Below are 27,035 nucleotides of genomic sequence, written 5' to 3' on the forward strand. Positions count from 1 at the left end.
AAAAGTTAACAACTGAGCTGTCACTTATACCTGGTGGGAGATGGAAAATCAGTTTCCTCCAATAGAGTGACACTTGGCATATAAACCAATCCAGGACAGGCTGGTGTTCACGAGTAGTGTATAATGAACTCCACGGGTTTGGGAGCTTTCTTTTGTTTGTGTGTGTGCTCTGGTGCTTTCATTTGGTCACAGTTTGGTGATTATTTTTGTATGTTTGTCCATTTTTTCTTTAGGGGTATACTTCTATTTCATTTTCTTGGTTTTAGGGATTTTGTTATATTGGATTTTCATTTACTTTGTAACAAATAACTTAAAATTGAATGCACAGGGAAGGTGATAAGAACGGAAGCACTTGGAGTGTGATATCACACACACACACACACACACACACACACACACATATATATATATATATATATATATATATATATATATATATATTAAAAGAACGAGAAACAGAGGCTCTGAATTTTAGAGGAAGCAAGGAGACACTATTTGAAAGGGACTGAAGGGAGATGAAGGAATAGAGAATGATGAGATGATACTTTTATTTTTAAAACGTTGTTACTATGTGAATTCAACTCATTACCATTAAATAGTCAAGATGTCAGTTAATGTATAGTCTACGGTATTCTAAATTAGTAGGGTAATGTGCGTACTAAAATTGCACAGGTATTACTTTTAATTTCTGGCGATTATAGTTTCTTGTTTCATGACTTGAGCCAAAATATATAAAGGTGACTTTTTTGACCAAAATTAAATATGGAAAGAAATAATCTTTTTTTTCTTTCTTCATCCTTAGATGCACACATGAAAACACACCATATACACACATGCTTGAAAGTTAATTCTAAATTTAAATGTTCTAGCATTTAAGTCTTCATATTTGAAGAATTACTGTATACTTAACTTATTACTTCTAATATGGAACAATTTTCAGTTGTAACAATTCATCTTGCCTTAATGAGTTTAGTAACAAGTTGTTATAAATAAATAAGTCACATCAATGAAATTCACATAAAATTTTATATCTCTTGCTACTCATATAAATTTTTGATGAGTTACCATCCATATAATAAGCTTTGGACTTTTTATTTTCCTTAGGGAAATGGCACAGACCTTCTTGAGTGTTGGGTTGTGCTTTTGGATCTCTGATTTAGTGGAACAGTGTGTAAAAATCTCATAATCAGAACACTCCCCATTGACTCCACATCTGAAGATCCCCAAGGGTGCTGTTTGTCTCCATGAACATCTGGAATAGATTATACGCAGCTAATTGGCTCCAGGTCGAGCTTGTTACAGACAGTAGCATGTAGTATAACCTATGCAATTCACTAAATCCACCCACTTTGGGTAACTCACACCTACTTCTATTTATTCATAATTCCTCCCAGATGTATGACTTATGCACATCTATGTGTATATATGTGGATACTCACATACAAATGCATACACACACACTCATAGAGAAAATATCAATGCATTAGTAGAATGGTTATTGACAAAGCATTTATTCATAATCTATTAAAATATATAAAATACTGAATTTAAAGGTTTGTTGGGAAGGAAAGAACGACGAGAAATAATAGAGTGTAGAGAATGCGTTAAGTAGTAGAAAATTATTCATTTTTAAAAAGCTCTAGCATTTCAAACACTTTTTTTTTCTGTATTTTATTTCTCCCCTTTGGTATATGTTTCAGCACGTGTAGGCACTTACCAGGATGTCATCATAGCAAAGCAAGCAATGCTTTGATTTTTTAAGTTATTTGATGTTATGAATGAGTGGGTTTATGAGAAACAGTATGGCCACTGTTCAGTGAAACCAAATCATCAATCTTTTTAACGGACGATGCTGGAGGCCCAGGGCATGTCGGAGCGATTAATGGCCAGTTGGAGGAGTCGCTATCTCAGTACTTTGCCAAGGGTCATTAACCTCAGCTAGTCATTAATTTCCAGAAAATGTCCCAAACTGAGGTCATTATTGCTAATAAAATGCACATATGGTGTGGCCTCTTTCTTGCTCTGCATGTAAACACACATCTCTGTTACACACACCGTTACATGTCAAAAAGAAAGCAGTCCTCCATATGTCCAGGATCTCTGGAACCCAACTAGGATTTCAGTTTACTCGGTTTATTTGTCTATTCACTTCTCACTGTTTGCAGAGCATATAGGTACCGTCCTTGCATGGTGAGGCTGTTGGTAGGGTGGAACCAGACTCCAGCAATCCCCTCACAGGTAGACAGGGAAAAAAAGGGAGACAACTGTGGGAATGAAAGGTGACAGACCCCGATAGAAATGATGGAACCAACATACATTACCAAGTCAACAGAAAACAGAGTAAATCAATGCACATATTAGGTTCCAAAAGTGAATGAGACAAGAGTTAAAGTTTCTCTTTGATACCTCCCTTCAAGTCCCAATTTATTATATTCCAATTTTCTTCCCTTCTCCCTTGACCATCTAGCACAAGCATCTTGCCATCTGTTTAGCTTTTCCAGAACCCAGAGTCAGGAATCCCTTTTTCTTGAGTTCTCCTTTACTGTTTCTATCATTTGTTCTTTCCTCCATGAGGACATATTTATTTATAAATGATTATTCCTTTCTTTAAGTTGTTTTCTATAATATTTCTTATATCTCAATTTTAAAAGTATTTTTGTTATGTTTTAATCATTTGTCCATTGTGCAGGGTAATTTTGTCAATTTAATACAAATTAGAGCTACCAAAGAAGAGAAAATCAGCTGTGGAATTACATCCCTTAGATGTGCCTGTGGGAGTGTTGGTGGGAATATTTTCATTATTGCTTGGTGGTGGAGGTGGGCATAGCTCACTATGTGCCACCCCTTGCCAACTAGACCTGAGTTGTATAAGAAAAGTAGCTGAAGGCCAACCTGGAAGCAAGTCACCATTTAAAAAAATGAGTTGGAGAAATTATTTGGTAAGATACAGACCCAGGTTCAAATTTCAGAATCCCCATAATAAAACATTTAAAAAAAAAAAAAAAAGAAATGGTGCAATGAACTTGTAATACCAGGTCTGAGGAGAAGAAACCCTAGGACTTGATGGCCCATCAACTTAGCCTGCTCAGTAAATCCCACATCAGTGAGAGACCCAGTATAAATAAAAATTAGGTGGTCAGTGTCTGAAGAATAACATGCAAGATTGTCCTCTGGCTATCTCACAGAGATGCACCTGTTCACAAGTGAGCATGCACACACATACACACACACACACAAGCACACTTACACAAAATGCATAAATAAAATAATTATTCAATTTTATTGAGAGTATTTCAATTTAAATAAGGTTTCTATTAGTATGTTATATTAATATGTGCATAATTATAAGCTGAAAAACAATTTTTTATAAAGGGTGATGATCTATTTATCATTTTAAGTTTACTAAAGTTTGGGTGACTGATGTGACGACATCATTTACAAGGGTCATGGTGTACATGTGGAGGGCAGAAGACTTTGAGGAGTTAATTCTTGGCTTTCACTTGTTCAGACAGGCTCCCTCATTGTTTCTCCCGTATTTCAGGATATCTAGTCCATAAGGTTATAGAAGATACTCATGTCTTTTTCTCCCATATTTCCATAGCAGTGCTCAGAGTAGAGACGTGCGTAACATCTTTTAGTTAGGTTCTGGGTATTGATCTCAGGCTTGTCCTGCAAGCAGTTTTAACCACTAAGCCATGCCATCATCCCATTTTTTATTCCTTTTTTATCAGAAGGCCATTTTTTTTGTTAGTTGAGATTCCTTAGAATAACAATGATTACAAGATGAATATATATACATATGTGTGTATACATACATACATTCATGGGATTCATTGCAATATCTGCAGTCTATGGTTCAACTCATCTAACAATGGATACCTAAGAAGGTCTAAGAATCAAGCAATTGTTCAGTTCATGAGGCTGGAGGTCTCAGCTGTCTTCAATTTATGCCCAAATCCTAGAAGTAGACTCTAATGTCATTGAAGGAATGGACGTGCCAGGAAGGGTGAGAACAAGCAGGGAGAGCAAGAGAGTGAGAGTGAGAGAGGGAGGGAGAGACAAAGATAAAGAGAGAGATGGAGAGAGAGTGAGCGAGCGAGCGAGAGCCTCCTTCTTTCATGTTCTTTAGATAGGTTGCCTGAAGAAGTTGTGGTCTAGATTAGAGGTGGATCTTCACACCTCAAAAGATCTTAATTAAAGGTATATCTTCTCCCTTTTAAGATATGGATTAGAAGTGGGTTTTCCCACTGCTAATTATTTCATTCAGAAAGAAAAAGCCCTCACGGGTGGGTTTTAGTTAATCCCAGATGAAGTCAAGTTGACAACTACGAAAAGCCACCACATCTTTGATCTGTTACACTACACTCACTTGGGTAAAAACTTCAAAAAGTGTCAAGATAATTTGGAAGTATGTCATACATTCCAACAGCTGTTGCTAACTCTAGGAAAATCTAAGCTATTGCCTTGGAGTACTAATTTTATTTTCTTTTTCTGCTTTTTAGGTTGAGTTGACATTGTTTTAAAGACTATATTTTCACCATGAATGCTAATAAAGATGAGAAACCAAGGTTCAGAAGTCAAGATCTTCACCTTCTTCATACTTGGATGATGTTAATCATGACTGTGCTCTTTCTTCCCATCACTGAAACATCTAAACAAAATATTCCACGTCTGAAACTGACTTACAAAGGTGAGGAATAGATATTGTATAGGCATACCTAGGATATCTGAATGTCTTCTTTGAATAACTTATATGTTTTTTCCAGAAATGTATATTCACTTCTACAAAGTTGTATCAGTCAATAATTATTTAAAACACAGACCACAATTATTTGCTCTTGAGAAGTAAAAGATACTTAAACTACCCATGTACATTTTCAGCTAATATTTATAATTATAATGATAAATTTAGTCTACCAGATCTATTCAGCTACATTAAAAATTAATTGTATAATAATAGAAAATTCAATAAATTCTTTGTAACTGCTACTAATTACTGTTACTAGCATATGCTAATGCTTATTTAAAACAGCAAGATATTATTTCACCTAAAAGCTTTCACAGTCCAAAATAGCTAAGATACCAATTATACAGGTTTTGTAGTGCGAAAAATCAATAAGAATGTCATAAATTCCAAGGAGATAAATAAAACAAAATATAAGATAATTGTTTTAAAGATTTAAATGAACATCAATGGGTAATTTAAAAGCGTTATGTTATAGTTAGTCATTATGTGAATGTTTGAGTCTGTGAATAGCTTATTCCAAAATGCCATGTCTAAAAACTTTATTTTTTTCCTATGACTTGTACTAGGATTCTTACCATGTGTTTAAAAAATTCTGCTGAGGAAATCAAACAACATTATAAGGAACTTCTATTAAAATTAAACTTATAGTTTAAATAACTTCTGTTGGCAGAGACTGCTCATTTGTTCCCAGCTTCCCAGACATGAAATAATCACACAGAAATCTGTATTAATTGCAATACTGTTTGGCTAATAGATTAAGGGTATTTTTGGCTATTTCTTATATCCTAAACTAACCCATTTCCATTAATCTGTGTATTGCCACATGACTGTGGCTTACTTAGTAAAATTCCATCCCTGGCATCTGTCTTCAGGGGGTTTAAAAGGCATCTCTCTGACTTCATTTACTCTCTCTCTCTCTCTCTCTCTCTCTCTCTCTCTCTCTCTCTCTCTTCTCTCTATATATCTTCCAGCCTGACTATATTCTGTTAAGCCATTGGCCTAAAGCAGCTTCATTAACTAAAAAAGCAACACATAGACAGAACTTCTTACACCATTTCCCCTTTTCTGTTTGAACAAAAAAGAAGGCTTTTAACTTTAACATAGCAAAACTTCATATAACAAAAGAATTACCAAGCAAGAATTATAGTTACAATATTTATATCTACTTTATCTTTATCATATCTAAGGAAAACTAAAACTTTTTATTTATTCTTCAACTCCATCAAAGACCCCAGAAGGATGTAATATTACCTAGGTTAACAGGAAGTGCATTGTAAGCAACTTCCAAAACTCTAGAATTGACAGAGATTTTCTCACTGACTGGACTGTTACCCAAAGTTCTTCTGTAACCATGGGGCTTTCAATATTTATCCTACTGTTCCATAGTATCTAGCAGACTTTTCCATGAAGCAGGATCTCTTATGCCTTGTAATCTTCTCTGCCCTGCAAAATGTTTGGCAGTCTCTATCATGAAGGAGGAATCCCAAGGGATAGTCTCACTTTTAGGCAAGTTCAGCAATCATTTTCCTATGGGTCCTGCATGCCCAGTTCATCAAGAAGTTCAGGCAAGAGCAGTTCTTTTTTTCCCAAATGGCTAACAAGCTTTATAAGGAGACTCTTCAATGCCCATCATCCTCGAAGTGGATTGTGTTGCCAGGAGCATATGTGTCTTGTTGTCATGAAAATTCTTAAGCTCTTACAACATTTTAAATGTTATATTCTGAAGGTCTCTGAAAGATTTGAAGAATACCTATCTATGAAAAATATCTCTATATTTCTAGAAACCATAACTAACATAATTACACACTTGAATATTACCTATTAATCCATATTTCTTAAGTATACATTACATTTTAAATGACTGCTCAAAACAGTACCTTATTCAAGAGCAGAAATATATTCATATATAACAAAATTTATCTTAAATCTGTATCAATAAACCAAGATACATACCAAAGCACAGTATTCATATCTATAGCATATCCCCCTTTAAATGTAAAGAAGCAATTATAAGCAATCATTTAGGAAATTTGGGTGTAAATCTCTTTTTGTTGGGTGAAGTAATTTTTAGGGGTGTTCAAGTATGAAATTAATCCACAGGTTCTCATCCTCTGTGAAAACAAAAGAAGAACTTCCACAAAACAAGAAGTCCCTAGACTCAAATTCTGAAGTTAAGACACTATATATATATATATATATATACACACATATATATATACATATATATATATATATGTTGGTTTAGCTTAGCAGGCTATACAATGAAATGTCTCTCTGTACTTAGCTCATTCACAGTCAAAAAATTCAAATAAAACACAATAATATACATAATCCAGACTCTGTGTATTTTCCATCTTTATATGGTTTATTTTTCTCACTCCATTACTTTTTCTTCAAGCTTAATATTTATTTTATTATCTTTACTTCTTTAACCTATGACTGTCTGTACTCTTTTATATTACATTTACTGTTTACTCTTTTTTTTTTCTTCTCTCTCCCAAGCCTACATACATGTATCCAACACTGTGACCCATTTAGACCCAATTTTTAAATTGAATCTATCTTTATTGTGTATCTTTACTTATTTATGACCATAAGCACAAAGAAAGAAAGAAAGAAAGAAAGAAAGAAAGAAAGAAAGAAAGAAAGAGAATATGGGTAGGTCCAACACAGCCCTGCCTGTTTGTTCCACTCAGTCCAACAGTGGTATGTTTGCTGCATCTGAGAGCTATGTCGTTATTTACTTGATGGAAATGCACTTTGCTTTATAAGAAATTTTAAATGCATAAGTATATAAATTTGTTTTTACCATTTTTACAAACTAATTCATTTAGCTATAAAGTACAACAGGTCTTTCAACTAGAAATTTCCTTCCAGATTGGCTCATAGAACCTGTTTAGTTTGACTCATCCAATAACATGTCTCTTTTTTTTGTTTCAATTCACTATGAAAAAGCAGCAAGTGTCTCAGATTCTGAAAGCAGAGGACTTAGATCTTGACTGCTCTTATTGTATGTGGAGACACAGGAGTATCAGGAATTCAGGACTAGTCTGCTCTACTTGAGTTCCTGAATCACAGAGAAAAGAAGAGGAAAAGAATAAAGTAAATTAAGAGAAGAGAAAGGGGAAAAGAAAACAAAATCTTTAAATGTGCTGTTTGAACTTCACTGATTCAATTGATGCAAAAACTAGAATACATGTATTTATTCACTACAAATAAAGTTAGCACTTTACAGGGGTGTTTTACTAAAGCCATAGTACACATCATATCTTGCAGTATAAAGTGGAAGATGCAGTACTAATGAAATCATGTTAATTTAGCAACTATAAATGTATATAGTTTTTTTGCATAAAAGAATATTAATTCTAAATATTAAAATAGGACGCACAGCCAGAGGTGCAAAAATGGAAGGCACGGTGAGGCAACAGTGCTTTCTCCCAAGCTCTGACCGAGCAGTAGCTTGTTAAGCCTGCTCTCTTCACCTGAACGTTGCGCTCCTCACCTGGACGCTGCCCTCCTCACCTAAACCTTGCTTTCCTACCTGAGCAGTGGATCTCTTGGAAAGTAGATTGTCTATGAGGACTAACTGAAATATTAATTACACAAACAATGCAAATGTTATCATGGAATGTAAGTTGTGACAAAATTGAAACAGTTTGGATATAATGTATTTTTGAAGACACATATGAAGGTCTTTAAATACATAATTTCAGAATTTGGGCAGAAATGTTGCTGTAGACAGCATGACAATTTTTTTAAAGCATACAATTAATTCCCACTCTGCAATCTCTCTTGGATAGTTTTTCCATACAAAAGGAATTCACTTCCCTGAAGTACTAGATGACCTGAATTAGTGGTATGTTTTACTTCTTTAGTTTAAATGAAATAGGTAATTTACTGTTTGGAAGGCTTAGCTGTAGGAATATTTTAGTGATGTACAGATCACAACAACACAGTGCTATAAAAATGCATAAATTAACACGCTAGGATTAAGACTTTGAGAGTCTCTTTGTGTAAAAAAAAGAAAGAGAAAGAAAGAAAGAAAGAAAGAAAGAAAGAAAGAAAGAAAGAAAGAAAGAAAGAAAGAAAGAAAGAAAGAATTCAGTTCTTTAAATCAAGCAAGCTGAGGCAAAGGGGCCTTGGTGTTTCCCTGCATTTCTGTTATAAGTGGGATTCAGACATCAAGAGAATCTGTACAACCTGGGCACATCTAAGAAATACAGAACCTCAGGCCTGCTCTTACTTTTGAATAACAGTCTGCATATTAACCAGAATCACAGCTGACTTAAATGAAAGGTAAATTCAGAAATACAATCTTCTAGACAGCTTTGCTTCCCCTGTTCTTCTTTCCTTTCAACATGAGCATGTGGACAGTGAGCATGAGGGTCTCACTACAGGCATCCACAGTTTGGATTCCAGATGGCACAAGTCCATCTCTACATTATTAACAGTGTGTGATAAAGTCTGCCTGTGACAAGAGAGACACATGTTAGTGTCTGTGTGTGTGTGTCTCTCTGTGTGTGTGTGTGTGTGTGTGCTTGCCAAAGTATGTATATGGTGATCAAGAGAAGATTTACAGGAGTCGTTCTCCCTTTCCACCCTGTGAGTCTAAGGGATCCAATTCTGATGATAAAGCTGGATGCTGAGTACATTTACCTGCTAGGCCAACTCATCAGATAGATGAAAGGATTCACAAAATAACTGGAAAGATGAGAGTTGAAGTATATGTAAAACAAAATGCTCTAAAGAGTTTCAAATATAATATTAAACGGATATTTGAAAATGGTAAGAAAATTTAAAATATTTTGTATAAAATAACCATTAGCATTAGAAAACTTTCACTACAAATTTTACCTAGTTTGTGATTATTGGGAAACTTCAAAAAGGCAGTATCACATGGTATGGACTGCCGTGACGGGGAGAACAAAAGCATTTTTGAGTATATTCAAGTAATTTACAAGAACAGTGTGAATCTTAGTGTGACCATATGAAGAATAAACATTTGAATAGGAGAGAAATTTGCTCTTTGGACTTTCTGTTTTCACTGGATATTGGTGTCCAGGATATGAAATGGGTGGAGAAGAAATGATAGATATTAACCAAGATACAAGAAGAATACAGAAATAAGAAAAGGAAACTAAATCTGGTTGTATCCTGGAGTTATTAAGGCCAGAAGGATGACATGTTTAGAGGTAAAACTGATAACAAAGAAACTGAACTAAGACTCACAAGGGGTCCTAGGGCTTTACTTGTGCTTGAAGGCATTGACCAACAGCACAAAGTTTATGGGGCATAAACAACTATGGAAAAAAATAATAGTTGAACCAGGAATTATTGTCTTACTGTCTAAATGGTGTAAATACCGCCTGTTGGAGGAATGCCCTCTAGTAGGCATGCGTGAGAAGGATGACGTTAGCCTTCTGACCACCTCTAGCAAGATCAGAAACCATCATCTGGAGAAAACCTGGGGCATCCCTTATGGATGATGGACATCTAATCTAAATGAGGAGCCAATGTGAAATTTTCCCCTAGTCAGTGGACATGTAAGAGCAGATTTCATGAGGGACCAGCATGATAAATGAAAACCGGACATATATGTGGCAAATTAGTTTAAGTTTCATAATAGCAAGGGTGAGCACATGGTTTGAACAACTTCCAGGAAAAACAAGATGCATGTTCAAAGGCTTGGGGTACAGATGGTTTGAAATGTCTCAGCAGTGACCAAAGCCTCACATATGACTTGAAAATTGTTTGCAATATGCATTCGTATAACTTTAAGACAAATTGATATTTAAAATTATAAAATTTAAAAATATGATCTTTTAAATATAATCCCTTGATCTCTATTTTGAAGAGGTGTTACTGTAAGGAATCTTATTTTTTTTTATTTATTTGCATATTAACTCTGAGCAAAACATATTAATATGTGGACTTTAAGAGTTTTCTTTTGATTAAGTTCATATGCTTGGCTAGAACACATTCTTACTTTTTAATGAGGTAGAATTTTGATTTTAAGCATGCCATGAAAATGGAGAAATTCTCAAGGCCTTGAGGAACCAATGTAAAGAATTATGGTAGGATCAATTTTCCTCAGAACTATTTCCTCCAGATACCTGTGAAGTGTAACCAGAGACTGCTTGTTCGTTTGCTGGTCACCCAGACCCAAATAATCACACAAAAACCTTATTAGTTGCAACACTGTTAGGCCAATAGCTTAGGCATAGTCCTAGCTAGCTCTTACATATTAAATTAACATATTGCTTTTAATGTGTGTATCACCACAAGGCCATAGCCTACCAGTAAGTTTCCCACATCTGTCTCGTTTGGCACCTGCATTCTATCTCCCTGACTCTGCCTACTCTCTCTATATATCTCTGTTTGGATTTCCCTCCTGGCATAATTCTGCTAAGCCATTGGCCAAACAGCTTTATTCATCAACCAACAAAGCAAGACATATTCAAAAGTACATTCCACATCAGTGGCATTGTTCCCCAGGGAAGTACTACTTAGTCACAGTACAATGGGAAAGTATACACCACAGCATGATTAGAAGAATTTAAAAAGACTAATTTTTGAAACCATAGATTTGTACATTCATAAATCATGACTCTGATGTGATTTACTTCCATATGAAGTATCTACAATTAAAATCTAACCTACTTAGGAAAAACCTGTGAATTGAAAGTAAGGACGTGGTTAATGCGACAAAGTAGACTTAATACACTCCAACCCCACATCCTGTCCTTATAAGAACATAGATCTACGGATGCAATAGACTTTAAGTCTAATAAAGCTTTTCCTAAGTAAAATCATCTGATTCACCTTTACCTCATTAATATTCTAAAGCTAGAGAACAGAATTATACTCAACATTCCACTCCAGAAGAATAAGTGAGAACTGACTTCATTCTTACTTTCTTGTTGTACTTCCATTTGCAAAGAGAAGTGTTTCTAGTGGGCACGTTACCTAGCAAAAGGCCAGTGTCACGTACATCTGCCAATTTGACGTTGTTCTGTGTGGGATTTTAGGTTTGACTAACATTCTTTCTTTTGTATGCTTTGTATTGTTTGGACAGTTGACTCTGTATAATTAAATACAGACTTGTTGATTGTTGTAGTAATTGGAGTGGCGGGGCTGCTTCCTCAGCACCCCAGCCGCCTGCTAGCTTATGCCCGAAATAACAACACACAAACTATATTCTTTTAAACACTGCTTGGCCCATTTCTATCTAGCCTCTTCTAGGCTAATTCTCGCACCTGGACTAGCCCATTTCTAATAATGTGTGTAAGCACCCCAAGGTGCGCTTACCAGGAAGATTGTAACATACCTCCATCCTGGGTTGGAGCTTCATCGCGTGTGCCTCAGAGAGCAGAGCTATCGGGAGAGCGGAGCATGGCATCTCTGCTCCAGAGCAGAGCTGTCGAGTCTGAGCTCACTTCCTCTTCCTCCCAGCATTCTGTTCTGTTTACTACACCCACCTATGTTCTAAGCTATGAGGCCAAGCAGTTTGTTTATTCCTTAACCAATGAAATCAACAGATTGATATATGACACTCCCACATCAAATTGTAATTGGCATTTTTACGTAGATAGTAATGAGTGACTTGGCAGCCAAAAGCCTTGCATTTGATCTAAAAACTGCTGAAAGTCAAGTCGAACCATTATCAATTAATTCTTGCTGTTTTGAATCAAACGGAATGCCTTTCTAGAGTTAAAACTGGGGAAATAGACAAACACCTGTAATGTCAAAGGAATTAAGTAAATTACAGAACCAAAGGTTAGCTTTTATGTTACAATAAATATTTTGCTGCCTCTGCTGAATTTTGTACCCAAACTTTGCTTGGGAGTTAATTAAAAGACAAAAACTTACTGAAGAAAAATGAGCAAATTCTTTGAAGCAACCTCAGTGAGGAGATTTTAGGACAACCACTAAGTCAATATGTAAAGCCCAAGCCATTCAGAATTGGGACAATAGAGAAATGTGGTATCAAGGCAGGAGTAGAAAGCAAGCAGAAAGCATTGAATGCAAATGACAAATACATTTCATGGAAGACACTAAATATACTCCTGTGTCTACGAGTCCTCAGACCTAGTGATTGGCATGCCTTTCTCTTGAAGATAAAGAGGAGAGTGTAGGGCAAGGACTTGTGGTGAGCCTCCTGGGTTGGCAGAGAGAGGTGGCTGGGCATTGAGCTGTATCCATTTTTATGTGCAAGATTTCCTCCTGCAGAAGTGTGGTCCTCAGATTGGCAGGGGGTGAAATCTGACTTTCTTCAAAGCTGATTTTCTTTTTAAGTGATGAATCTTTACCTCTCAAAACGTTTGTGTGTGTGTGTGTGTGTTTATGTGTGAAACGTAGTGTAGGACTCTCCGTTTATAGGGTGTGCAAAGCCATTTCCCAGCCATGCAGACTTATGAAAGAAACTGCCAGCTCCACCCAGTTCAGGATCTCTGGCAGTAAATTTAATTTTTCAAGGGTTTAAGGTCATGTTCATTTAGCACTCAAAAACTGAGGAAGTCTGTGTTGCTTAATCCTAAATTTATTAGATTTAGTATTACTCACCACTCCCTTCCTTTGAGGGGGTGAAGAGGAAGAATGAAGATCATCAGGTCATGCGAGCTTTCGGGCTGAATGCACAATTGTATTAAAGGACACTGGGAAGGAAATACAAAGAATTATTTGAAAAGCGAACATTTATTTCAATACAAAACAGGAATTGCCCAGTCCTTAACCTGACCTTCACATGGGAGAGTACCTGACTATTTTGCCCAAGAGAAGTCCTTGTCTCAGGGCTTCAACACTAAGGGAAATCCATAATATGAAACCCAGTGATGATTTCCTCCTTAAGTAGCTTGACACCCTGTTAGTAATACAAGACTGCCAATAAGATCTCCCATATTTATAATTACTTAATATCTTAGTTGTGTTTTCCCAAAAGGACAGGGTCTCCATACTGTTAGGAGCAGGAGAGGCATTCAGAAGTTCAGATGGGAGTCCATTTGTTATTCGACATGTCATATGTCTTACCGAAACTTAAAAACAGTTCTAATACCATGGTACCCAGTCCCACCCAGAGAAGAAGACATAGAAATAGTATTATTTGGTTTAGTTATATTAGGTTAATTATAGAAAACAAGTCCTTCCCATTTCGCTGCTAATGATAGTTTGTGTTTGATTAACCTCAGTACTCCCGTCGCAGTGAATTTTCCTTCCACCTATGGTTTAGCTGTTCTTCTCTAACAAGCTGTGCATTTCACGCGGTATTGCTGTTAGACAGGGTGTCTTGACCAAGCTATCAGTACTTTCCAGCACAAGAATGGTACTCAGGAGAGCTTTTGAAATCAAAATTGAAGTGACAGGATAAAAGACCTATGTCCCATAGCAAATACTAACTTTCTTATTCTCACTATGTATGGGAAACACAATTTTTCTTTTCCTATTTTCCCAGATATAAGATATGTTGATGAAGCTCAACTTACAACTCTCTTTTGAAAAATACACATATAACTGTGTGCCATAGCACATGTAAACAATCTTAGCAAACATGGGCAGGTAAAGCTAAAAAGGTTCAACAATTCAGGGTCATTTTGAAAACATGTTGGCTCCAGCCAACCTGGTCTTCAGGAGACCTGCCTCATAAAGGAGCTAGGTAGGGAAAGAACTCTGCTAAATGTGAGGATGTGATTACAGATACCCAGAACACTCTTAAAGCCAGAGGAAATGCATTTCTCATCCCAGTGCTTCTACAGTGAAATGGAAGGCAGAGATGAGCCCTGGAAGCTAATGAACTAGCTAACCTGAAGAACACCGCAGCAAGCAAAAAACCCATAGAAGACAGAAGTATAGGACCACCCGCTGAGGCTGTCCTCTGATTACACACACACACACACACACACACACACACACACACACACACACACGTGCACACAGAGAGAGGGTAGATTTTAATAGAAGATAGTAAAGTCGGAAAGAAAGAGAGGGTAAAGGAAGAAAAGAAAAAGTGCATATACCTGCAGGATTGGGATTGTGAATCCCTTACATTGCTACCGATTCTCACAACCCCTTCCCAATTCTCTGTAATGGGTTATAGACCATGAATATCTCTGGTGTCTTTCTCAAATCTACTGCAGAAGATAATGCCTATGTTTTAAAAATATTAGACAATTACTGATATATTTATCTCATTTACTTTGGAAGTAATTATATTATCTGCCTTCCAACATTGTGTTTCTAGTACAGAAGTGTGGTTTGAGCATCTGGGTGACATTCCAAAGCTGAAAGAGGGTGAGAGGTGAATAAGAATGCACTGACAAAAGGCATGATTAGAAGCTTCGGCGGGTCAGCTCAGAGTTTATGAGGATCAAAGAAGCCATGTGAGGCCCCAGTGTAAATGCTGATGACACCCCCAAACAAGGGTGCCCCTGAGTAAGTAAGATCACAAGAGACCTTGGCATGGGACATCTGAAGGGACACACTTGTTTTTTCACTAAAGGTAGAGAGGGAAGAAACCCGACAAGATTACAGGGTTTTACAGATGAGAACAATGCTGACAGTTGTACCCCTGAGAATTTCCAATTTAGGCGAAAACATAAAACTCAGTTGGCACTAAGAAAAGCCACGTCTCCACTTGTGATTCCTTTAGTTCATGGTATGTGTCAGCTTTAGGTGTAAAGATATATTCTCTAGGGTTGTTATTGTGTAGGTTTTAGTTGATGATCCCATGGAAACAAGCAACAACTTTGCTGGGTTTGGCAAGAATGCAAGAAGAAAGATAAGCTTGGGAAAAGGAACCTGTCCCAATCTCTGTCCCAAGGTCCCTTCCTAACATGTCTGTCAGCCCGAGAAGTGTTCATATGTAATTCTTCAGTCTAATTATTTTATTTGGCTGCAGAGGGTTGGTGAGGCATGCTTTAATCACTTTGATGCTAGTGTTGTTGCAGTACAACATTAAATCATTTGGAAATGACGATGCTTCAGGTTAGTCAATATTTTTGCAGCTGTTTTCTTGCTAAGTTTGTTTGAAACCAAACCAAATAGAATTTGTTATGGTGAAATAGAATCCAGCAAATGAATATATCAACTTTATTTTCCTCCATGCATAAGTAGAAGAAAAAAAAAACTTTGAAATACACAGTTCTTAAGTGTCTGTCTTCTTGCACGGGCTTGGGTGTATTTCAGAGACTTTTCTTGTTTTAGAGATTCCTGGATAGTCTTCCTGACACCACCAGGACCCATCATCATCCGTCCTGAGCTCTGTAGGCACACTTATCTCTCTAACACTCAGTTTGAGACCTTGCCACTTCCTTGAAAACTAAAATGTGCATGGCTTCCAGTCACCTACATAATAGCCTAACTCCCCTGCCTGACATCACTGCCCTCGGCTATCTAGACACTGTCTGTATGTCTAGTTTCACTTCTTCTGGTCCCACATATTTTCCATGTTTAATAGACTGAATTCCATGCTACAAATAGTCATTAAGTACTTAATTTTCTCGGACACTAAGATAACTACTGGAAACTTAAATACAAGTAAGGCTGGTCTTTTTCACGAATTGAGTACATACCAAGGAATAGCAACAGCACAGAGTTGTCCTTCCCCCATAATACACACAAGTAGGAAATAATTTCCAAGAAAATCAGAATAATGAAATTGGCAGGAATAGTAAAACCTCCATAAATTATTTTCTTTCAAGGCATATATGCTCAAAGGTTTACAAAGTAGGAACAAGTATAGGTCACAATAATCAATATCAAAAAATAGAATAATAAAAATAAACTGCATTAAAAGCTGTAAATGTACAGTCTCTGCCAAATTATCTTATTAACTGGTACTTGGCTATATTGTAGTGACAGGGCAAATTACAAGTTGCAGTGTTGATCTGGTATGATGAAGACTTGTGGGTGGCATAGGTATTGGGCTACAATGTAGCTTTAGTCTACACTGACTTGATGATTCATCAGGTCTGATTACTTCAAGTGACTTTAAGCCATGATGATGTTGGGCAGGTAAAGGACACAGCAGGAAGATGCTATACAAGGGATGTCTCAGAAAAAAAAAAATTGGACCTCTCCTAGAATGTAATCCACATGTGTTGTGATTTATTTTCAAATAAATTTATTATTTTTACACACACACACACACACAATGATCCAATAGTTTTTGCAGGCAAGATTCTCTAATACAATAATGTGAACATCCAGCTAAGTGTCTCACTTTTAATTAATTAATTCTGTGTAATAAATATTCTTTAATCTCATCAGAATATCATAAATTGGCAGATATGTTTTAACCTACATGTTTGTGGTTTATAAGAAAATACAATAATGTGTTTATTAAAAATAAAACTTGTTTGGTCCCAAAATGGGAGTCAATGCTAATATTTAGAACAACAGAACTCATAATAGAGGAATCTAAAATGGCTGAAAGAAACTTAAGGAAATGCTCAACATCCTTAGCCATCGGAGAAATGCAAATCAAAACAACTCTGAGATTCCATCTTACACCTTTAAGAATGGACTAGATCAAAAACACTTATGCTGTAGAGGATGTGTGGTAAAGGGAACACTCTTCTATTGCTGGTGGGAGTAGAAACTGGTACAACCCTTTGGATATCAGTATGATGATTTCTCAGAAAATTAGGAAACAAGCTTCCTCAAGTTCTAGCAATACCAGTTTTGGGTATAGACCCAAAGGATGCTCAATCGTACCCACAAGGAAATGTGCTCAGCTATGTTCATAGCAGAATTGTTTGTCATAGCCAGAACCTGGAAACCACCTAAATGCCCCTCAGCCAATGGATAAGGAAAATGTGGTACATTTACACAATGGAGTTCTACACAGTGGAAAAAAATAATGAGATCTTGAAGTTTGCAGGCAAATGGATGGATCTAGAAAACATCATATTGAGTGAGGCAACCCAGACTCAGAAAGACAAATATTATATATCCTCACATATAAGTGGCTTTTAGACATAAAGCAAAGTAAACTGTTTTACAGTTCACAATCCCAGAGAACCTAGACAATGATGATGACCCTAAGAAAGATATACATACATGGATCTAATCAATATGGGAAGTAGAAAAAGAAAAGATCTCCTGAGTAAATTGGGAGCATGGGGACCATGGGAGAGGTTGGAAGGAGGGGGGAGGGGGCAGAAAAAATGTATGGCTCAATAAAATCAATTAAAAAATTAAGAAAAGAAAAAAAAAACAAACAACAAAAAGAACAACAATATTTACTAACGTTTTCACACTTACTAGTCATAATTTTAAGAAATGCTAAAAATTACCTCTTCTACTTGTCGAGAGAGTAATATAAATGTGCAAATGTTGTACTTTCTTTACATAGATTTTAAAAAGAACACACCATCCTTATAGTAGTTGATCAATCCACAGCATGTAGTATGTGCCACCTATTGTTCGAAGGCCAACCTCACCCTAACACCTTCGTTTTGCAAGCTAACAGCAGTTGCCATATGACATCTATTATCTTCACCTGAGACTTCAAACTGAGACACAGTGGTGGTCCAGGGACTTTTCCTAGATCACTACACCACACTGCCAATGATTTGCCAACCACAGTCAGGGAGCTGGTGCTTTGATCTAATTCTTGCATTCCTTTCCTATTATTCTTTATGCCATGGCATATTGCATGTTGTAATTTTCAATGTAATCCATATTTCAGAACAACCATCAGTTTTGAAAAATTGAGGGTTTATATCAAACACAATTGTTTACTAGTTAAGTGAGTATATACTCTTGGCAGTCTCTTCAATTACTTTTAATTTTTCAGATTTCTACTTTACCTAAGTGAAATCCCAAGGAAAATGCAGATTTGCCTGATTGTGCGAAGTTTAGTGAGAAATGCATTCTTTTAAAAGGCTTTAATCATGTCGGTCCTAGCCAATCCCTTAATGCCATTGCTTTCTTCTCAACTCTACTTACAGCCAGTGTGGAATATTCACTGGAAAGGAGTCCAAAACATAGCATTCGGAGTTGTAAAATTATATTGCAATATTGTACCTTTCATATGAAAAAATGACACTCAGTTCCATACAAATGAAGATAGAGTTCAATGTCCATCTACCCTGCGTAAATGTCCTCTATAAATATTAAAGAAAGAGTTTTGTTTGGCAACCACAAGCACTTGAGTTGTGTAACACCTTTACAGCTTTTTCACATTCTAAATTATAATTTTTCAAGTCTATTTTATAAATAGAGCAAAATAACAATTAATAAATGGAAGTAGAAAAGCGTAGAAATTAATAGTTAATTATGTCAAAATTACCAACTGTTTTTAAATTTTCACATCCTCAACCTTAGTAAAGTGATAAATTTGTTACTACTACCTTATTGGTCATGAGTGTTCTAGGTTTACAGAAATAAAAGATACTATAGTAGGTACTTTTGCTAAAAGAAATGTGTTACAAAGATCTCGTTTACTTAGAAGTGTCTGTTATAATTGTTTTTAACCAAATTCACTGGGCTAACAAACGGGTCTCAAAGAGAAGAAAACTAGGAAATACAATATAATTACCAGATTTGACACCAAAGACCATAACTATAGAATATGCATTTCACTTCATCAAGATGAAATGGTTTCCTTTGTGAAGTTACATTTGTACTAAGTCATTTGAAGGTTTCCATTTTTTTTTTATTTCTCAGTTTTACATTTATTAGTCTGTCTCCAGTTTCAGGCAACACTTTTCTTTAGAGATTTATTTAACTTTTTGTTTACAACTTTGTGTGAAGCGTGCATCTGAGCAAGAAATGCAGATCTGAAATAGTAAGGAAGTGTGCATTGCTAGAAGACACTATCTCACAGAAAACTCCCTGAACTTTGGCTCCTACAATCTACATAATGGTCCCTGAACAATCTGTGTGCAAGCTGGTTGGTAGACGTTTTCACTGAGAATACACAGAGAGACTCACCTACATGACTGCCTAAGTATGAGCAGCAGACATGTTACAGTGAGTGAGAAAAGCCCAGGATGCCTCAACCTACACAAAGAACTAGAGACAACTAAGCAAGGCTGAGCACAGAATAATGGTCTTCCCCAGGAAAAAGGACACAGATTTGTCATCCAGCGCTAAATGGCCAGCTTTTTGCTAGGTGAAAACACACCTACAATTAACATTATCCAGGCATAGACAGAGCAGGTTGTACCTTTGTATTTAGAGATGTATATGCATATACATTTATAAGTTCCCACATGCAAGTAACAATTAATGCAAAAAGAGGCCACAAACACGAAAAGAAAAAGGACGCATATATAGGAAGGTTTGGAGAAGAGAAAGGGAAGGGAGAGAAGATTTGATTGTACTATAATCTCAAAAAATAAGAAATTAAAAATGTAGTGAGAGTCCAGGCATTCCATTAATGCGTGATAGTGATGGTGAACACTATCACGAACGGGAGGAAGAGGTGAAGGAGAGCTCCTCAGAGGGTTAGAATGCATACTGTTCTTTCAGAGGACGTGCCTTTCCTTCCTAGCATCCATGGCTCATAACTGCCATAATTTGAATTCCAGGGAGATCTGGCACGTCTCGCCTGGAAGAACAGTACTCACATGCATATAACCCCCGCCACACATACTTAAAAGCTAAATCTCTAGTTTGCTACATTTAAAACATGTGGTTTGTTTATGAGTGTGTTGTCTGCATGTATTTCTGGGCACTAATGTGTGCCTGGTGCCTACAGAGGCCAAAAGTGAGTGCCTGATCTCTTGGAACCAGAGTTACAGGAGTTTTTGAACCACCATATGGGTGCTTGAAACCCAACCCACATCCGTATGAAAGAGGAATAGGTGCAATTAAGACAAGGTCATTTTTCCAGTTCTCCAAATAGATTTTTACTTATAAGAGATTTTTCTTTCAGTCCTGGAAAATGAAAAAAAAAATTAGATGTTATAAACAAGAAAGTGAATATTTGAAAACACCTGTCTCTCAAGGGACAAATATCCAAACTGTAAAAAAAAAAACTTATTAAAATTAAATAATAATAAACAAAATGAATTTTAAAAGAATAGACTTAAAGACATTAATATCCACCTCACCAATAAGGATATAAAATATCAAATGAGCATATGAACTCATATACCATACCAGTATCATTGGAGAAATTCAAAGTAAGATGACGTAATAATACATATCTATTAAGATGGTCTCATCTAAAATGCTGACAACAATGTGAATAAGAACAATAGGACGACCCACACACTGAGACAATGGGGATGATCTATCGGGAACTCACCAAGGCCAGCTGGCCTGGGTCTGAAAAAGCCTGGGATAAAACCGGACTCGCTGAACATAGTGGACAATGAGGACCGCTGAGAAGTCAAGAACAATGGCACGGGGTTTTGACGCTACTGCATGTACTGGCTTTGGATGAGCTGTTTTGATGCTCACCTTACTAGACCTGGAAGGAGGTGGGAGGTCCTTGGACTTCCCACAGGGCAGGGAACCCTGACTGCTCTTGAGGCTGACTAGGGAGGGACTTGATTGGGGGAGGGGGAGGGAAAGGGGAGGCGGTGGCACTCAGGAGGCAGAAATTTTTAATAAATAAATAAATAAATATAAAAAGAACAATACGACCATACAACCATCATCAATCAAAATACAAATTGATTTAGACATCTTGGTAAGCATATGGTACAATTTCTGGCAAAACTAAATGTGTGACCAATAATTGTTTCTTTTGCTTTACTTCAAAGAAATCAAAAATTTATGTGCAAAAACCTTTGTATGCATATATTTTATTGTAGCTACTAGATCTTTGAAGCAACAAATTAGTCTTACTTGTGGGTAAATGGATGAATTACAATATAAACAGAAAATGAAACAGTACCCAGAAAAACAAATATCACTTGCTTTTGACATGAATGTTGGAGGGGCTATCTAGGGAGAGGGAAGAGATCAGAAGGAAGGAAGGAGAAGTCACGGTATGTAAGAGGTGAATGTAAACACTGCAATGTGAAATAAGAAGGAAAATGTCATAATAACACCAACATTTTTCATACTAATTAAAAATTTTAAAAAACACAAGAGGAAAAATATTCCATGATATTTATGAAACCCTTTTATACTTTGTTGATGCATATTGGGTTTATCGTTTTTCAAATTTTTAAAAAAGAATAATGCTTTAAATTATAATTTATGACCTGCTTCTTAATATCTTGTATTTCATAGTTCAAAGTTTTATGTTAATTTTAAAATATATCTTATACACAGAATAGAACCAGTCACTATTTAAGGAAAAGTGTCTGTTTCTGAAGGAGTTAAACTTGTTCCAATGTGTCAACACTGGAGCATCCATGCTGCAGAAGTATGTTCAAAAAGTGGATTATTATGTGTATTTTGGCAGGTAAATACATTTTATGCTGAAAGCTTTCCCTTCCTTTCCCTATTTGACTTTTCCACAGACTTGCTGCTCTCAAACAGCTGTATTCCCTTTTTGGGTTCGTCGGAAGGACTGGATTTCCAGACGCTCCTTGTAGATGAGGAGAGAGGCAGGCTGCTCCTAGGGGTCAAGGACCATGTCTTCCTGCTCAGTCTGGTCGACTTAAACAAAAACTTTAAGAAGGTCAGTTTATTTATATACATTGTTGGATTCACTGAATTTTTTTCTGTGCCTTATGCCTGTTTTGTGTTAGATGACAGTGTCACTCAGGAGGGCTTCCATGTGTCAAAAGCAATAGAAGGCAGTTAAAAACAAAATCCCTGGGACAAACGTTTTATGTTTTTATGGATTTCGGTATATATGCATATTTCGTGTCAATGAGTATAATTTTGGAGCCGTTGAAAACATGAATGAGGGCAGAAAAATCTACTTATATATTAGAAGAGTAAGCATCTATAATAAAGATATTGCAAGGGAATTAGTCTAAAGTAAACAAGTATTCTTTCCTGAAAATGCAACAATAAAATTTTATTAATTTTTAATTAATAAATACTCCTTCGTTTTAAGACTATGATAATGTTTTACCTTGTTTCTTCATACTTTTATTTCACATCTGAACAAATTTCTACCAAGATCTATGATTCTGAGCTAATAAAAACTCATAATGCTCCAACTATAAAGTGGCTAAGAAGTCTTACCAATTAAAAGAAACAGAGAAAGAGAAAGATGATGTCTGAGTAAAATCCCCCAACAACGGTAACCCCACAGACATTAATCTGAACAGTTCATATAACCAGAAAGTTGCATAAGAATGACCATGGACCCTGGTTTTAATATGATATAAAGAAACGACATACTGAAGAAGGCTTAAGAAGGAAGTGCTAGCTCGTATTGCCTCCTCAACTCAGCTAAGCATGTGGGAGAGGTGCCTCCCACTTGAGTCAGGGAAAGGAAGCTACGTCTACGCTACAGAGTTACCAATAACCAGTGAGATTTGGAGATGAGCAGAATATTCTAAACCCTACCTGTCTTGATCAGTACTAATGAAATTAGGAAATGGGCAGAATATTCTAAGCCCCATCTCTTGTCTAGCACAATTGACCAAAACATGGAACTGTGTCAACACAGAAACTTTATCTATTTCAAATCCACAAATGATGCAGAAGGGATGGTGATCTGTCTTGCAGTAGGGGCATGAAGGCTCACAGAGGGTTGTATCTGTGGTTCACTTCTGGGATCACTTGCATTAGAACCAGTATTGGAAAGAATATAAAGACCACATACCGATGCCAGAGCTCAAAGACAGGTGCTCTAGGTCTGTACCCACAAAATCCCTATGCAAAATATATGCCAAGGGGATGGAATCTATTTGGGGTCTGCACCAGTGCCAGTCTTTTAATAGATCTCAAGTATCTACCCTCTCTCCAACTTTTGACAAGACAGATCTGAGGTTATTAGAGTTGAGTGTAACGTAGGCCAGTGTGAACATTAAAAGCTGAGAATTAGCCTCACCATGTATGGTGGTACATGCCTTTAATCCCTGCACTCAGGGAGGCAGAGGCATATGGATCTCTGTGAATTCAAGGCCAGCCTAGTCTACAAAGTGAGTTTCTAGACAGCCAAAGCTACACAGAGAAACTCTGTCTCAAAAACAAAACAAAACTTAACAACAATAAAAAAAATGCAAAATGACAAAAAAGCTGAGAATTGTCTGTCTTACCTTAACCCAGTGTTTCTCAACCATACTAATGCTGTGATACTTTATTACAGTTCATTTTGTAGTGACCCCAACTGTAAAATTATTTGATTGCTACTTTATACCTGTAATTTTGCTATTGTTGTTGTCATAATGTTCTGACATACAGAATATCTGATAAGCAACCCAGAAATATTCACAATCAACAGGTTGAGAACCATTGCCCTATTTCCAAGTTGGAAAAGATCAACTACCTAGCCCTCAGCAAGGTCTCCAAGATAATACCTTTAGATTATTTTATATCCAATAGAAACCAACGTGCCATTGAAATGGACTTGGATTTTCTTCTGTATCTTTACTAGTTATGATGTGGAACTTATCTTGTGGTTATGAGAGTTGGGCACTGGCCAACTTAATATCAACTTTAGTGGCCAAACAACTGCCATTACCCATATAACCCAACTTTTACAACATAGAGAAAAACTCTATTCATTGAAGTAAATTAAGATTAATTAACACATGAATTTGTCTTGAAACTCAGTTCTAGGAAGGACAGATCTGTAGATGGAACTTTCTGTCCCTCCCAGTCCCTCAGCCATTCAGTCCCAAAGAAACACACAGATGCTTATATTATAATTTGCATGGCTTACTAGCTTTGCCTTATTAATCAGCTCTTACAATTTAAATTAACCCATAATCCTTATCTATGTTTAGCTATATGTATTGGTACCTTCTTGTTGACAGAGGTTTCTGTCCCACCAGGTCATGCGGTTGTTCAGTTCCAAAGAAATACACAGAGGTCTACATTAATCATAAACTGGTTGGCCTAGTTGCTCAGATTTCCTATTAACACTAATAACTTATATTAGCCCATAATTCTTGTCTGTATTATTCATATGGCTTGGTATCTTTTTAGACAAGGCAATCACATCTTGCTTGCTCTGTGTCCATGTGACTAACTCTTTCGTCTTCCCAGAATTCTCCAGTTCTCATTGCCCTACCTCGACTTCCTGCCTGTTCGCCCCACCTCTACTTCCTGCCTAGCTACTGGCCAATCAGCATTTTATTAGAGCAATACAACTGATAAATCATTGTCCCACAGCACCTTCTTGTAGTGAGATATCCTCATCTTGCTTCTTCTTCATCTAGCTTGTGACTGTGTCTCTCTGCCATTTCTCTTCCCAGAATTCTTTTAGTCTGATTGTTCTGCCTATATTCCTTCCTGGCTATTGGCCAATCAGCATTTTATTGAGTCAATATGAGTGGAAAGTCTTTACAGGGTATAAGAGCATTATCCTACAGACAGGTCCTGATAACCCTTATTAGGGTGTCAACAGGTAGACTTTTGAAAAATAATATCAAATAGAATCAAGAGGTGGCATGAAACCATAATCTATTGGAGTTCTATTCTGTCCAGCATCATTTCAATAGGCAATCAATAGAAATGTAAGCTTTTGGTCCAGTTTTCATACATGGTTTCTGGATATAATAGAGTCCCATGGAATTGGTGACTATACACAATGCATAGTTTTTGGAGTTTTTAACTCAGAGATGATTCTCAGCAAATGGGACATAACCCTACAATGTCAAAGCCATAAGCTGGTTACAGTGGACAAGGCAGTTATCTGGGACACTCCAAACCCGAGGAGAAGCATGGGGAAATGGACTACCATTTTAAGGAGCAAGAACATTGGCTACAACTGAACAAAACAATGAACAGAGACTTGGGAGCCTAAAAGTCCATTATCCTTTGATGCTAAAATAGTGACAATACATTGCATCAGTATCAGACACTCCAAACATGAACTTAAACACAATCTAGTGCTAAATGATTGCACGTGACTATGAGCTTGAAAAAATATAAAAAACTTATAAAAATAGAAATATAAGCTTGTCTTCCCAGACAAGTTTAAGCAAAGAAAGACAAATTCTGAAGAGTAATAATTATCTTTCTTCTGACAAGTTGACACTTACCAAGTTTTAAGAGGTTTAAGGAAACTATGCTCAAAAAACATTAAAAAGTATTAGTGAACACAAAAGAATTATAAAATGACTACTCAAAGATTTTGTGTATTAGCAATTACTTAAAATTTAAAGAGAATAATATCTATATTTAAAAGATATATAATGCCATATTGAATGTGGGGCAGTTTCAAATATATGTTCCTTATAAGAAATTCAAATTACCTAAAAGCAAATGCATGGACTGAAATAGGTTGAAACTAGAAAATCTAATTATATGCAAACAAAATTCAAAGGAAATGGAGGTAGCCATACTTACATCAGATAAAGCTGAGTTTACATGAAAGTAGTAAATGAGAAACATAACAAAGAGTTTGACTCAACAAAAGAAATGGTCATTTAAATATGGATGCATTTAATATAAAATCACCCAGACATGTAAAGCAAAAATTAATAGACTAAAGAAAGAGCAAGACTCCCACTCAACAATTGTTGGAGAGTTTAATGGCCCATTCTGTCAATCCACAGATCATTCAGACAGAAAAATGAGCAGAAATTTAGGAGTTATGTTGAATTGTCTGTCTGAGAAACATGCACAGAATGTTTGGCCCAACCAGCACCCAGATTTATGTGTTCATAAGTTCATCAGCACAGAGAACACTCAAGTGGGATGGTAGGCTACTTTAAGTCTCAACAAGTTATATGAAATTAAAATCTTATCAGGGATTATATATTTTTTTACAAAAAGGAGAAAACTAGAGGCATTGTCCTACCTGACTAATAATCACTGGTGTCTCACAGGTTAAGTTGAATTCAAAATTTATTGTGAAACTAGAGTCATCAAAATTCCATTGCATTTTCATAAAAACAGACAAATAGACCAATGAACAAAAACAAACAAAACTATCTCAGATAACCAATGGGTCCACATTCATCTGTCTTTCAACAGGTGTAAAGGAACTTCATTGAGAAAGGAAAATGAGGTGGGTGGTGGCGACACACACCTTTAATTCCAGCAGTTGAGATGCAGAGGCAGCTGGATCCCTGTGAGAACTTATTATTGAAAACCAAAAAAAAAAAAAAAAAATAAGAGGTTAGCTGTGAGAAATTATCTAAAAAATAAAGTTGAGGAAGAAATTTTGAATGTTACTAAAATAAAGAAGTGATCTATGAGGAGAAAGAGAGGTTTAGATCTGATATAAATATTACTTAATTTTTACATGTGTAAAACA

General features: G+C 36.3%; 1 protein-coding gene across 2 annotated transcripts in view; it reads left to right on the top strand.

The window, feature by feature from the left end:
* Sema3d (semaphorin 3D) overlaps positions 1-27,035 on the top strand; it is a 181,204-nt gene that overhangs the window by 60,131 nt on the left and 94,038 nt on the right. For both annotated transcript variants that reach the window (XM_050139787.1, XM_050139788.1), the window contains exons 2-3: positions 4,503-4,690; positions 22,168-22,328. In XM_050139787.1, the coding sequence (XP_049995744.1) occupies positions 4,540-4,690; positions 22,168-22,328 (312 nt within the window). In that variant the 5' untranslated portion in view covers positions 4,503-4,539. The remainder of the gene's footprint in view (positions 1-4,502; positions 4,691-22,167; positions 22,329-27,035) is intronic.

This window comes from Alexandromys fortis, unplaced genomic scaffold (assembly GCF_014885135.2).
Source record: "Alexandromys fortis isolate MF-2015 unplaced genomic scaffold, M_Fortis_MF-2015_v1.1 scaffold_38, whole genome shotgun sequence".
Taxonomy (NCBI): domain Eukaryota; kingdom Metazoa; phylum Chordata; class Mammalia; order Rodentia; family Cricetidae; genus Alexandromys; species Alexandromys fortis.